At 37.4% G+C, this 14,202-nt stretch overlaps 1 protein-coding gene across 1 annotated transcript in view; it reads right to left on the bottom strand.

Moving 5' to 3' along the window:
- The window catches only part of LOC126203114 (HIV Tat-specific factor 1 homolog), a 595,450-nt gene that overhangs the window by 570,112 nt on the left and 11,136 nt on the right, over nt 1-14,202 (bottom strand). The window contains exons 2-4 of the mRNA XM_049937357.1: nt 10,430-10,680; nt 6,770-6,929; nt 831-1,036 (exon numbers count right to left, since the gene is read on the bottom strand). Of these exons, the coding sequence (XP_049793314.1) occupies nt 831-1,036; nt 6,770-6,929; nt 10,430-10,680 (617 nt within the window). The remainder of the gene's footprint in view (nt 1-830; nt 1,037-6,769; nt 6,930-10,429; nt 10,681-14,202) is intronic.

Genomic DNA, 14,202 nt, shown 5'->3' with positions numbered 1-14,202 from the left:
TTGTGTTTTAAATAAATGGTTAAATCAATAGTTAATGGTTTCTCATTCTGCCCGGCTTGCTGCTAGCATGCAAGACAATGCGAAGTAGCGTTATCTGTTAGGGAACTGCTGAAAGACTTGTCCTTACACTTTGGCCTGTGTTCACCTGCTGATGATAAGTAGAAACAAATCAAACACCAGTTTTTAAAAACCGTATCCACACTGTAGAAGCTCCAGTCTGCCACATGAAAGAAACGAGCTTACTGCACATGCTCATAACAAGCACAGAATTCCGAGCTACTATTGGTTGCAAAGCTAGAGGAATGGTGCAGTATACTGGCATCTGCATATACGAAGTTCAAACATAAAATATTTGAAAACATTTACAAGGGTATATGATCAGATTGGATTAAATTCAATTTGGATGAATTATTTTGGACTTTTTTCTTTTTCTTTTTTTTTTTTTTTTGGGTAGGCTCAGCCTTAGAGCCTTAATGGATGCTTCGCTACTGTGCACGAATGGTGATTTGTATGGGAAATGATTTGATATTTTACACATCCTGTGACCCTTTTGGTTACACAAAAAAGGTAAACACAAGAGAAAGAAAATGAAAAGATGACTGAAGGATGGATAAATTATTCAGCAACCAGATGAAAATCACAGAATGTGAAGCCACAAGATGAGAAGGGAGGGGGTGGACCCTGTGGAAGCATTTCAGTATCATACTACACTAAATCTTCTCATAGTGAAGCCAGAGCAGATAATGTCTACAAACAGTCTCTCACAATGACTCCTGTAGCTATAATAGACAAAGAGGATATTCAAACTAATATAACTGTTGTGCTCTTACCTTTATGTAGGAGCAGAGGCCATCACCTTTAAGTTCGCCAGAAACAGGATCAGTATACAGCTTCACTTTCATCTTGCCAGTGTCAACATCACGCATCACCAATCCACATTTCTGCATTACATCTACAAATTCTTGCTCTGTGATGTCTAATGGAAGATTGCTCACATACACTTTGGTATTGTGCTGCTCATCTAGTTCAAACCAAGCTGTAAAAAAAAGTAAAATGTTTATGTCTTCCACAACTTTCTTTTATCAACATATAGAACAGAATGCAAAAAGACCTCTCTTGTTAAGGGTAAATGGCAACAATTACTCACACAAAATGAGCACATTAGCATGGTGCCTTAAACCAAAAACAGTAGCTGTATATCCATTTACAACGTCTGGCTAATGCAATGCAAAGTTAGAGACACTGCTGTTGAATGCTAAAGCTGATTTCAAACATAAAAGATGCTTACCAGAAATTAAATCACACAACAGCATCATTTTTCCATTTAGGTTGTACATATTTAGTTCTTTTCTTCATTCTACAACTAGTGTTACTTAATGGTGTCTTTCTGGGTGTTCCGTCAAGCATTAAATGGAAACAACAACTTGGTGGAACACCCAGGAGCACACAATTAATCAATTGTGTCAAAGCTGAGAAATAATACTTCTATCTTTCTATGCCATTATCGAGCATTTTGGATAGAACAAGGTGCGATATGTATGAAAACTGCAGCACATTCACTTGATCTGCTTCTGTTTCTTTTGGTTAAAAAAATTTGATAACAGTTTCAAAAGCTGAAGTTAGCTGTTAAATGAAGAAAAGGTCTAAATAAATCCAGCCTAAATGGAAAAAATGCTGCATTCATTTAAAAAATTTACAGCTGTGGTGCCCACTATGAAGAAGATGAATGCAACTGTTCTAGTGACACATGACAGCAATACACTTTTCTATTTATGTCCTCTGACAAAGAATTTGAGCTTGAAAGCTGAACTACTGCTATCTGTTGCTCGACACCTGACTGGCTGTTTCTGTCGTATCATTACTTACAGAACACACAGCAATAAACGTACAGCTTACGAACACACAGAATACGTGCTTATACAAAATGTGAAACATAAGATTTAAGAAAAAATAAAACTCTGTCCTTTTATAAGTACATTCATTTTAGTTAGTGTATCTTAGTAACTTACAGACATTGTGTACAATATATGAAACTGACTGGTGCTTTGCAACTACTGTTGGTATCATACACACAGTTTTCTTTAACATGTGTGTGCACTGTATTGCATTAGTTACATATGATCAAATTTAGAATGTCTCCTGTTTACTTTTAATATATGGGAAGATGTTCTGTAACTGAACAAAACCAGTCATCATTACAGACAGGAAAATTTCGCAAAAATGATTATGTGAAAAATAATGCAATATTGGCAATTTTTAACAAAATATTGCAAAATCACTGGTTTTTAAGAAATATCATGAAATCGGCAATTTTTAAAAAACCCAAGAAATTTGTAATTTTTTCATTTCAAAACTGTTATATATCAGAGAATGGTAGTATGTAAGTTTTCATAACTACTAATTACTGAATGTTGAAATTGCATTTTGATGTCTTATTTTCTCAAGTCTGAGGTCCGTGTATAATCTTAAAATGAATGATCTTTTCCCACATAACTATGCAGCATTGTCAAAATTAACATAAAAAAAGGCACTGGAATTGGAAAAAATAACAGCGAAAAACGAAAAATACACTGGAACTAGAGAAAGACACTGATATGAGAAAAAAATAACGAATCTGAAACAAAATATCCACCAAATTTCGTTAAAAAAACCTGAATTTGGCAAAAAAAAGGTAGCACCACTTTTGGCCAAAAAGATAACAGAATTTCCCAAAAAAAGTAGCACAGAACTTGGAAAAAATAACACTGAATGCAACAAACAAGCAAAAAAAATAATAAATAAAAATTTAAAAAACACCGAATCTAGCAAAATAGCAGCAAATTTTGTAAAAATAGCAGCAAATTTAGCAAAAAATTGCACCAAATTTATTTATCCAAATACAGCAGCAAATTAGCCAAAAAAACTGGTAGAAACACACAAAATATGGAAAAAAAAACCAAATCATCCCCAAATTTGGCAAAAAATAAAACCTAATTCGTCATAAAATAACTCCAGTTTGGCAAGAAGCTCCAAATTTAGCAAAATAATTAGAATTTGGTAAAAAAATAGCTCCAAATTTGACAAAAAATAAAACCAAAAAGAGACAAATATGAAATTGACAAAAGCAACAAAAATGTTCCAAATTTGGCAAAAAACATCGAAACTGGCACAAAAATCAGAAATTGGTAAAGAACACTGAAAAGTCAAGAAAATGCCGAAATTGACAAAAAACGAATTTTACAGAAATATACTGTGAATTTAGCAAAAATTGTAAATTTGAATTAAGCAAAAAAAGGTAACACAGAATCTGTCTTAGAACACCACATCTGGTAAAAAATAACAGCGAACATAGAAAACAAATGAATTTTGCCAAAAATAACACTGAAACAGGATATAAAATAAAACAATTTTTTCCTGTCCCTACTCATCATTGTGAAAAAAGTGTGACAGTTGATTATAATAAAAGACATTATTATATAATGCACTAGTTGTGAGTTACTTCTTTTGACAGTATGTCAAGCATTCCTAAAAATAAAATGTTTTTAATTACTCTTTTGCCACCACCACTCTGTATTTTTAATACCACATAATAGTTCAATTTCCTAAACCTCCCCAGTCCCTTTCCCTCCATCCCTCTTCCCTCCCCTCCTTCTGCCACAATAAGTAGTCACTGGCTCTGAAAGCTCGCTGTTTTCAATATCTTTTATATGAGTTTACTCCCGCCACTGCTGCTGAATGCATTTTTTTATCTATCCTGTAATAACACACAATTTAATCCTAGCATGACTTTATAAACAATATATTCTGTGGTAACCAGGTTTAATAAGCTATCAGCAGAAATAAAGCTAGAAACAGAGAATCTCGGCAATTAAAAAGAGAGAGAGAGGAGAAAGAAAGAAAAAAATCATTAAAATTTTACTCTACACTCTGATACATACTTTGTCAACCACTGTGAAGTGCATGGCAGAGGCCACGTAGCATAGTACCACATGTTAGCGTTTGTTCCTGTTCCGTTCATGTATGGGGAGCAGGAACGATGACTGCTTGTCCATGTGTGGTGTAATTACTGTAGTCTATTTTTTCTCCACGTTTCCCAAATGGATATAAAAAATTATGAAAAAGATAGGCTGGCCAGTGTGGCCGTGCGGTTCTAGGTGCTTCAGTCTGGAACCGCGCGACTGCTACGGTCGCAGGTTCGAATCCTGCCTCGGGCATGGATGTGTGTGATGTCCTTAGGTTAGTTAGGTTTAAGTAGTTCTAAGTTCGAGGAGACTGATGACCACAGATGTTAAGTCCCATAGTGCTCAGAGCCATTTGAACCATTTTTTTGAAAAAGATAGATTGCTACTCACCATAAAGAGGACATGATTAGCTGCAGACAGGTACAAAAAAAAATCTGTTACACACAGAAGCACACACCTCATGCACACATGACTGCTAACACTGGCCTCTCTTGCCAAACATGCACCCTGGCAATAGTGGTTATGTGTGCTTGAGGTGTACCTGCATCTGCATGTAACAGTCTTTTCGTTGTGCCTGTCTGTAATTCAATGTGTTATATTTATGGTGAGTAGCAATATATCCTTTTCATAATTTTTGATATTCCAGCCTGTACTTTCCATCATTCCCTCAGGTAGTGATTCGTACGAGCCTGAAGAACATATCTAGATTTTTCACTTAATGACGGTTCTTGAAATTTTGCAAGTAGGCTTTCATCTACCAATTTGCATCAATCGTCAAGCATCTGCCAATTCCCCCCCCCCTTTTTTAATATAATTGTGACACTCTCCCATCAGTCAAACAAACCTTTGTCCATTTCTGGTGCTCTCTTTGTACATGTTCAATATCCCCTGTTAGTCCTATTTGGCCTAAGATAAGACACATAAGTGATCTGTATGTAGTTTCCCTTGTAGATGGAATGCATTTTTCCAGTATCCTGCCAAAGAACCAAAGTACACCACCTGCCTTACTTACAACTCAGCCTATGTGATCATTCCATTTCATATCCCTACAAATTGTTACACCCAGGTACGAAAAGTCGTACTGGCAGCTTAAAGAGTAAGACTATTCACTGCATACAGATTGCTATTTTTATATCATGTAGATAAATCTTTGACAACAATCAGGGTCACAATGTTAGCATTACGCAAACAGTAATAAATAAACAGCATTTAATCAGTACAAATGAGGAAAAAGCAGCAGATTTTCTCAAAATATTAAAAACATACTAATATACAGTGTGTTAAGCTCATTGGTGCCACTTTTTAAATACAAATACGTTCAGCAGAATAGGGCTGTGGGCGTACTTTCAGCATTTGCATATAAAAATACACCAACAAACAATTGTGAAGAAACTGTGTTCAGTTTAATCTGGCATGATAACAATGGAAAATTCTGGATGGAATAATATATAAAATAAAGGAAAGGCAACCACTCACCTGCAGCTGACTGATGTGTGGCATACAAAATCATACAAGTGAAAACAGTATTTACACCAGCTTCTGAACTCTGGCTCTTTCTCTAGTAGAAATACACACATTCACATACACCAAACAGCCTCACGGACACATCCACGGCAAGGCTGACTGTTGATTATCGATGGCAGTCGCGTGGGCCGATAGAGATGGAGATGCATTAGGGAAGGATGCACCAAGCGAAGAGCAGGTAGGAGGATAGTTTGAGGCAGATCTTTCACCAGATCACTCAGCAGTTGCACAAGAAGACAAAAGGTGGAGGCTTAAGTCAGGGATTACAAGAGTGCAGGATATGCTGGAAAGACAATTCCCACCTGTGTAGTTCAGGGAAATTAGTGCTGGAAGAGAATATCCAAATGGCTCGCATAATGAAGCACATGCTGAAGTCATTTGGTTGTGATGTGCACCATATACACAACCCAGATGGTCAAGTATGCAGTTTGCCCCAGTCTGGCGACAGCCATTCATATGAGTAGAGAGTTGGTTACTTGTCATGACCACACAGAAAGCTGCACAGTAATTACATTGTAGCTGATATATAACATGGCTTCCTTCACACGTGCTCCTGACTTATCGGGTAGGAATGTCTGTGACTGGACTGCAGTAGGAGATGGTGGGTGCATGTAGGGGACAGGTCTTGCACCTGGGTCATCCAGAAGAAAATGACCCAAGGAGTGCAGGAATGAAATAGGGTTGGACAAGGATGTTCTGTAGGTTTGGTGCATGGCATAACACAACTTTGGGTAAAGTGGGTACGATTTTTGGTAGGATTCCCCCATATCAGGTCACAAGAAGAAGTAGTCAAAGACCTGGTGAAGCACGTGGTTGAGCTTTTCAAGGCCAGGGTGTACTAGGTGATCTAAGGAGTGCTGGTCAGTTGAAAGGCAAACTGTCTTAGAGGAGGAGGGAATGTGAGGTTTGTATAGGATGAGCTGGATAGAACACTGTCTGCCAAGAAAGGCTACAGTAAGGTTATCGGCATATTTTGATGACTCCTACTTTCCACTCCAGATATAGTGCCCGTGGGTGGCAAGGCTGTAAGGAAGATATTTTTTGACATGGAACCAGTGACAGCTGTCAAAGTGGAGGTACTGTTGGTGGTTGGTACACTTGATATGAACAGATGTTTTTATGGAGTCATCTAAAAAGTGAAGATCAATATTTAAGAAAGTGGCTTGTTGAACTGAGTACGACTAGATGAAGTGGGTTGGAAGCAGGTGTTGAGGCTGTGGAGGAAAGAGCAAAGGTTGTCCCTGTCAAGAGTCCAAATCATGAAAATGTCATCAATGAAAAACCTGAATTTTTCATAAACGTACTTGGTTCCTGGGGAGCTGCCTTTCTTTTCAGTGCCTCCTGCTTAGCTTTATCAGCAGCCTCTTTTTCTTTCTCTTCTTCGTCTACTGATTTTTCTGGAGGTTTTGCAGTTTCAGTAAAGCCATAACTTAGCTGATATCGAGCTAAAAATTCATCGTCCACCTATAAAGATAAAAGAAAAACTTCAAGCAAGCTGTAAGAAATTTAATACCTACCAATAAGCAATTGGAAAATGCAACAGCAGCACTGGCAGGAAAATACAAGAAACATTAATTTGTTCACAGACAAATACCTTGGTCTTCCACCATAACTTATGGTGGGCTCTTCCTCTAAGATATTATAGAAAAGAAGAGTTTCAGTGTTATATAGCAAAAGGTCATGTTTGAGTCTATCATTTTAATACTACTTCCACAGCTTATATGTCTGTGTCACTTCTCATAAGGGTGAATGGACATAGGACTTTATGATAATCCAGAACACCGGTGTCAGTTATTAGCAAATCTTATCACTAAACCATGAAGATAGTACAAGTGAAACGCCCTCATTACATTTTAGATATTTTGCTAGTGGTGTGGATAAAAGGAAAGTGGCATAATGAATGAGAATAATCAATGAGAAAAATTACCAGCAAATATTTTTTACTGCAATGATTGTTTCTTATACCATGTGAACGAAAATTCCTTTGACAAAATTTCAGAGGTTGTTCACGGGTATTTTCTGAATATTCAGTTTGTTGCTCCAATTACCTTTGTTTTTGTGAAACAGTGTTCACAGCAGTGAAAACGCCTGTGATATGCAGTCATAAAAACATATAAAAGACACCACAGAGTAACACAAAACCTCAGAGATGAAAAACTACGGTGATATGGTTATCACATTGGCAGGAGCAGCTCAGCATAGCATTGGTGCTATTCTGCTACTGCATTCAGTCAACCCATAACGAGGTGCATTGCAGCCCTCATATTTAAGCCTTTCTATCCACAATGATGTGTCTCACTGTTAACATGCAACAAACACTGCCAGAAGAACAGACTTGAGACATAAGAGAGAGTGGTACTCAATGCAAGCTTTATGGCGAAGTGGCAAGACACGTAGTGCATACCGTTGCCATTTATACTGTCATGCGGACATTTTCATTGTACTACAGATATAACAATAAATGAGTGTAAGAACTCAAACTAAATGCAACAACTCTGTAATGAGCCACTAGAAACCATGGGCCCCAAATAAAAAAACACTCATGAAATATCCCTGGACAACCTCTTACATTTTGTTGGTGGAGTTCTGGTTCACCGAGTACATTAAGGGAGGCATTAAGAGTAAGAGGGAAAGAAAAAAAAAAAACAGTTTTACCTGGAAAACAGAGTGCAAAAAGTCCACACATCTGCTAGTGATAAATTTTTAGTAAAACAATTGTCAGACAAGAAACATATTAACAAAGGTAGGTAGTGTACTGTATTCAATACTGTTGTTCTTGATATATATCAATGACTTTCCAGACAGTATAAAAGTTCTTTTTGGTGATCACACCAACTTCATAGTCACTGGAAAACACCAGAAATCCTAATAAAGAAGCAAATGAAACCCTCAAGGATGTTTATAAATGGGTAGATATGATAGATTAACACCGAACCCAAAGAAAACAAACAGCATGCACTTCAGAACGAAGAGGGAAAACAACTCTGTCACATTTAGCAAAGATAATAAACGTACAGATCGAGTAACAAGTACAAAGGTTTTAGGGATGAACATTTATTGTCAATTAACTGAGAATGAACACACAAAGATACAGGCGAAAAGAACGTCATCAGCATGTTATGCTCTTAGGGTTCTAGAAAAGATTTGTAACAGCCAATTCTTGTGATGACATACAGTTCTTGCATACACTCAAGCCACAGCCATTGTATTTTTTTCTGAGGATCAAAGGCACAAAATGTCGGCACAATTTTCAAAGTGCACAAAAGGGTCATAAAAATAATAACTAAAAGGAGCAGTCGGGCTTATTGCAAAGAACTATTTAAAAACTGAGTATACTTTCAGTAATTCATCAACTGTTCTATACGTAATCATGGAACAAGAGCCAAGAAGGACAAACAAAAAAACTTGAAAGAGTATTTTCTGCCAAGGAATAAAACTGTAAAATAAATAGCCCAAAGAGATGACTAAAATACCTCTATTTGAAAATAAATAAATAAAAAAGCAGCTAAAACATGCTTCATGAGTAATGCATAGGCTACCACATACTTAAAGTTTACTTAGAGGACTTGAAGCAGAAGTTAATAACACTGTCACATCACAATACATAATCACAATGTAATGCTTCTACAATCTGCATTATAGTAATTATTTTCTTGTACAAATGTCATTATCCTGGGCTCAACATCTCATACAACAGGGGAGATACAGACTCAGTTTTGCAGATGACTGAAGGGAGAACATGGAGATGTACAAGTTCATGGTCCTGGAGTCACCAGCAAGCATCCATAGTGTGTGCAGTGCGGCAAACTATGCTTTATTATAAGATATTTAGTGCAAATTGTGTTTGGTAAAGAGATGGTGGTGATGATGAAGTTCCAGACACCTTGACAGAGCGTAGGGAATGACGCGAGAGACCCGCACCGCTGTACTAGGCAAGATCCTAACGGTCATGGTTTGCCATTGCCTTCCTCCGACCGTAATGGGGATGAATGATGATGATGAAGATGACACAACAACACCCAGTCATCTTGAGACAGGTGAAAATCCCTGACCTAGCCTGGAATCAAACCTGGGACCCCGTGCTAGGGAAGCGAGACGCTGCCACGAGACCACGAGCTGCGGACTGGGAAAGAGAACACTGCACAGTAAGGACCTACCGAATGACACAGTGCAGTTCTTAAGACACAGGCTTCGTACTCGGAACGATGGATTTTGCTCTGTTCGGCCATCTTGATTTAGGTTTTCCTAAAGCATTTCAGGCAAGTGTCAAGGTGGTTCCTCCAGCATGGCCAAGGGCAGCCACCTGTCCTATTCTCATAAACTTATGTATATATTCAGTCAGTGTGGTTTCAGCTGCCTGAGACTACTGATGACAAAAGCTTTATTTGTGACAGTCTTTTTGTTATGCCTATCTGAGGCTCAGCATCTTCGCTATATGGTGAGCAGCAACTTTGCTTTTCATAATATTATATATATTCTACATGTATGTACACTGGATCTAGAATGAAATTCTCACTCTGCAGAGGAGTGTGCAATGATATGAAATTTCCTGGCAGATTAAATCTGAGTGCCAGACCAAGACTCAAACTCAGGACCTTTGCCTTTTGTGGGAAAGTGCCCTACCAACTAACCTAACCAAGCATGACACACGACCCATCCTCACAGATTTACTTCTGCCAGTACCTCAGCCCCTACCTTCCAAACTTCATAGAAGTCCTCCTGAAAAACCTTGCACGACTACTGGATATGTTCAATTTCATTGTATTATGATGACAAATCCTATGTCATTGTGAAATGGTTCCTGGACAAATGAATAAATAAAAATGTGACTTTCGATCTCTAAATTATGTTAAAGAAATTAACATAAGCACTATATGGCTAGATTTCAATTATACTGAAACTTACTGTAATCTACAAATAATATCTGTGGGTGGGTGAAAAGTGTGTGCAACTGGTTAACAAACCTTTGGAAACCATGCATTCTTTTCACGGTCCCAGATGTAAACTGATCCATCAGTAGGATCTGTGTAGGTATGGGTGTCACCTTCAAAGCCATAAGTTCCTTTTGTCATGTCTTGTTTAACTGGCTGGACTTCTTCAGTTTCTGAGTCTGTTTCATGTTCCTCTTTATCTTCTGGTGCTTCTTTAACCACTGAATCAGTGTCAGCCTTAATTACCCATGAATTTTTACCTGTATCATACTTGTACGTCACACCTGGAAAATATCAACAAAATTTTTCATAACTTATGAACACTGGTTGTTCGAAGTAGTGAAGAAATATTTCAGTATTATCACTTCTAGGAATTAACATATATACTCAATACTATGGCACTGCATTACCAGCACATCAAACAATAGCTTCTGTGAATTGATTAGATTAGATTAGGATCATTCTTCGTTCCATAGAACCAAAAATGAAAGGATTCTTGCAGGCGTGGAACATGTGAAAAAAAAAATAATAAATAAATAAAATTAAAAAAAATAGAACATTCAAATACAATACTCACTTCCCTGATCATTTGTCAGGGGATTGTCAAGGTACTGCTAATATTCACAGAATTAATACACTGTCAGACTGAAATATAGTTATGCATTTTTAGGAAATTTATCATAAACAAAATAACTACTACTGACTGCTGTAACCAAGTGTTGTCAAAACTGAAATCTAACAAGACATTTTTATTTAAGCCAGTCTAAGAGTCCCTGTTAAGATATTCAACTATAGAGCAGAAGGAGATGCCTACCGAAAAGTCTTTCAAACTCTGTTTAAACTGTCAAAGAATAGAAATTCCATTTAGGTACATCAACAATGTAGGAAAAGACAGACTCTAGTTGACATAAACAAGATATGTTATGTTGCCAACAGGCACATTTAAATGACACTTACGTAAAGCTTTCGGCTACAGCCTTCATCAGAAAAAGAGTAACACACACCATTCACACACACAAGCAAGCACACCTCATGCACACATGACAGCCAACTCCAGCATCTCAGACCGGAATGCAACTATTGTGTATGATGCAAGCAGCAATCTGGAGAGGGTGGGAAAGAGATAGTAGTTAGTAATGTACAGGTGGGAAGAGAGACTTCTTTATGATAAGTACCAGTGTACCTGCTTAGACTGTGCTTTATCTGAAACCAAGTTTTTAATGATTACTGGCAATTTACTGAAAACGTGTGTTCCGGATACTGGATCCCTTTCTGGACCAAGGCAAGCAATTTTAGGTCTTTATGTAGATTGTTCTTATTCCTAGTGTTGATACTATGTATTGAGTTATTGGTTGAAAATAGAGACATATTATTTGCAATAAATTTCATTATGGAATAAACATATTGAGAAGCAATTATTAAAATTCCCAGTTCTTTGAAAAGGTATCTACATCTAGATGATGTTCTTGAATTTACACCACAAATGAGTTTTACTACATGCTTTTGCACTCCAAATACTTTTGCTCGGTTTGACAAGTTTCCCCAGAATATGATCCCATATGAGATAACAGAATGAAAGTAAGTATTCCAACATCAGATACATCAAACACACACATGAAAAACAGACAGGCAGAGAAATAGAGCTGTGTTTAGTTTAAAGAAGAACATTACAAAAGATGAGCAACTGTGTTAAACGTTCTTTTCAATACAGCAAAAGGTCCTGTTTCTGAGACTACTTTTTCATTCCATCCAAAGATTCACATGACTTGTTACAGAGTTCACCATTATTACACATCATGACTTCCACAACTGGTCTATGGTGATGACATGGAGGATTTTTAAAACATTAAGAAGGGAGAATAGATAAACAGTCAGGTATTGTCTGTGCAGTATCTCACTATTTAGTTTGAATTTATCCCTGATTAGACATGAGATCATGGTTATATTCAACATGGGAAAGCTATGACATAGGTCAAACCACATATAATGTAAAAGCACTATTTTAAAATAATTCGAAGGTATATGTTTCACCATAAAAATATTTTCACACAAGAATCATCATAGCAGGGAAAGCTTTTACAAATCTTCGTCTATGCAATGTCAACACAATAGTGTCATGTAAAGGTAAAAAAGGTAAATACACATGTGATTTCTATATGCAGTTTTACCTTTATACAACAATGACACTATTCTGAGAACTACGCAAAGGTTCTTCTAATGATGAAGACAGGTCTCTACAAAACGAACTAAATTAGTGCTGTTTCATTACGTGTGGTTGGGCCTACATTTCAGCTTTCCCAAGGAAGTATGTTTAATGTCCATCAACAATGAAGTCTTTAGAAATGGAGCACAACCTTGCATATGGAGGGAAGGTGAAAGAAAGCAGCTGTGTCCATTCAAAAGAAACCATCCCAGCATTTGCCTTAATTAATTAACAAAATGTGAGACTTATAAATATGGATGACCAAACAGGGATTTGGGCCATCATCCTTCCGAATAGGAGTCCAGTGCCTATTCCAAAGAGAACTACTTCTGCTTCTTAGACATACAATGGAAGATTATTCACATTTGGTCATTTCACGTCAAGTGGCCTAAGGGTCCCCACTCGACAATCTCGTACTTTGATGAAATTTTCACATGATGTACATATAGACCTTACATGAAGCACTGCCAAATTACAGCTTGATTGGCAAGAACAGGGGAGAGGAACACAGTAGAAGAAGAGTGGGTAGCTTTGAGAGATGACATACCGAAGGTAGCACAACATCAAGTAGGTAAAAAGATGAGAGCTAGTAGAAATCCTTGGGTATCACAAGAGATAATGAATTTAACTGATGAAAGCAGCAAATATAAAAATGCACTAAATGAAGCAGGCAAAAGGGAGTACAAACACCTCAAATATGAGATCAACAGGAAGTGCAAAATGGCTAAGCAGGAATGGCTAGAAGACAAATGTAAGGGATGTTGTTGTTGTGGTCTTCAGTCCTGAGACTGGTTTGATGCAGCTCTCCATGCTACTCTATCCTGTGCAAGCTTCTTCATCTCCCAGTACCTACTGCAACCTACATCCTTCTGAATCTGCTTAGTGTATTGATCTCTTGGTCTCCCTCTACGATTTTTACCCTCCACGCTGCCCTCCAATGCTAAATTTGTGATCCCTTGATGCCTCAAAACATGTCCTACCAACCGATCCCTTCTTTTAGTCAAGTTGTGCCACAAACTTATCTTCTCCCCAATCCTATTCAATACCTCCTCATTAGTTACGTGATCTACCCACCTTATCTTCAGCATTCTTCTGTAGCACCACATTTCGAAAGCTTCTATTCTCTTCTTGTCCAAACTGGTTATCGTCCATGTTTCACATCCATACATGGCTACACTCCATACAAATACTTTCAGAAACGACTTCCTGACACTTAAATCTATACTCGATGTTAACAAATTTCTCTTCTTCAGAAACGATTTCCTTGCCATTGCCAGTCTACATTTTATATCCTCTCTACTTTGACCATCATCAGTTATTTTGCTCCCTAAATAGCAAAACTCCTTTACTACTTTAAGTGTCTCATTTCCTAATCTAATCCCCTCAGCATCACCCGATTTAATTTGACAACATTCCATTATCCTCGTTTTGCTTTTGTTGATGTTCATCTTATATCCTCCTTTCAAGACACTGTCCATTCCGTTCAACTGCTCTTCCAAGTCCTTTGCTGTCTCTGACAGAATTACAATGTCATCGGCAAACCTCAAAGTTTTTACTTCTTCTCCATGAATTTTAATACCTACTCTGAATTTTTCTTTTGTTT

The sequence above is a fragment of the Schistocerca nitens genome, chromosome 9 (assembly GCF_023898315.1).
Source record: "Schistocerca nitens isolate TAMUIC-IGC-003100 chromosome 9, iqSchNite1.1, whole genome shotgun sequence".
NCBI lineage: Eukaryota > Metazoa > Arthropoda > Insecta > Orthoptera > Acrididae > Schistocerca > Schistocerca nitens.
The sequence above is the reverse complement of the archived record's forward strand: the minus strand, read 5'-3'. Positions and strand labels throughout refer to the sequence as shown.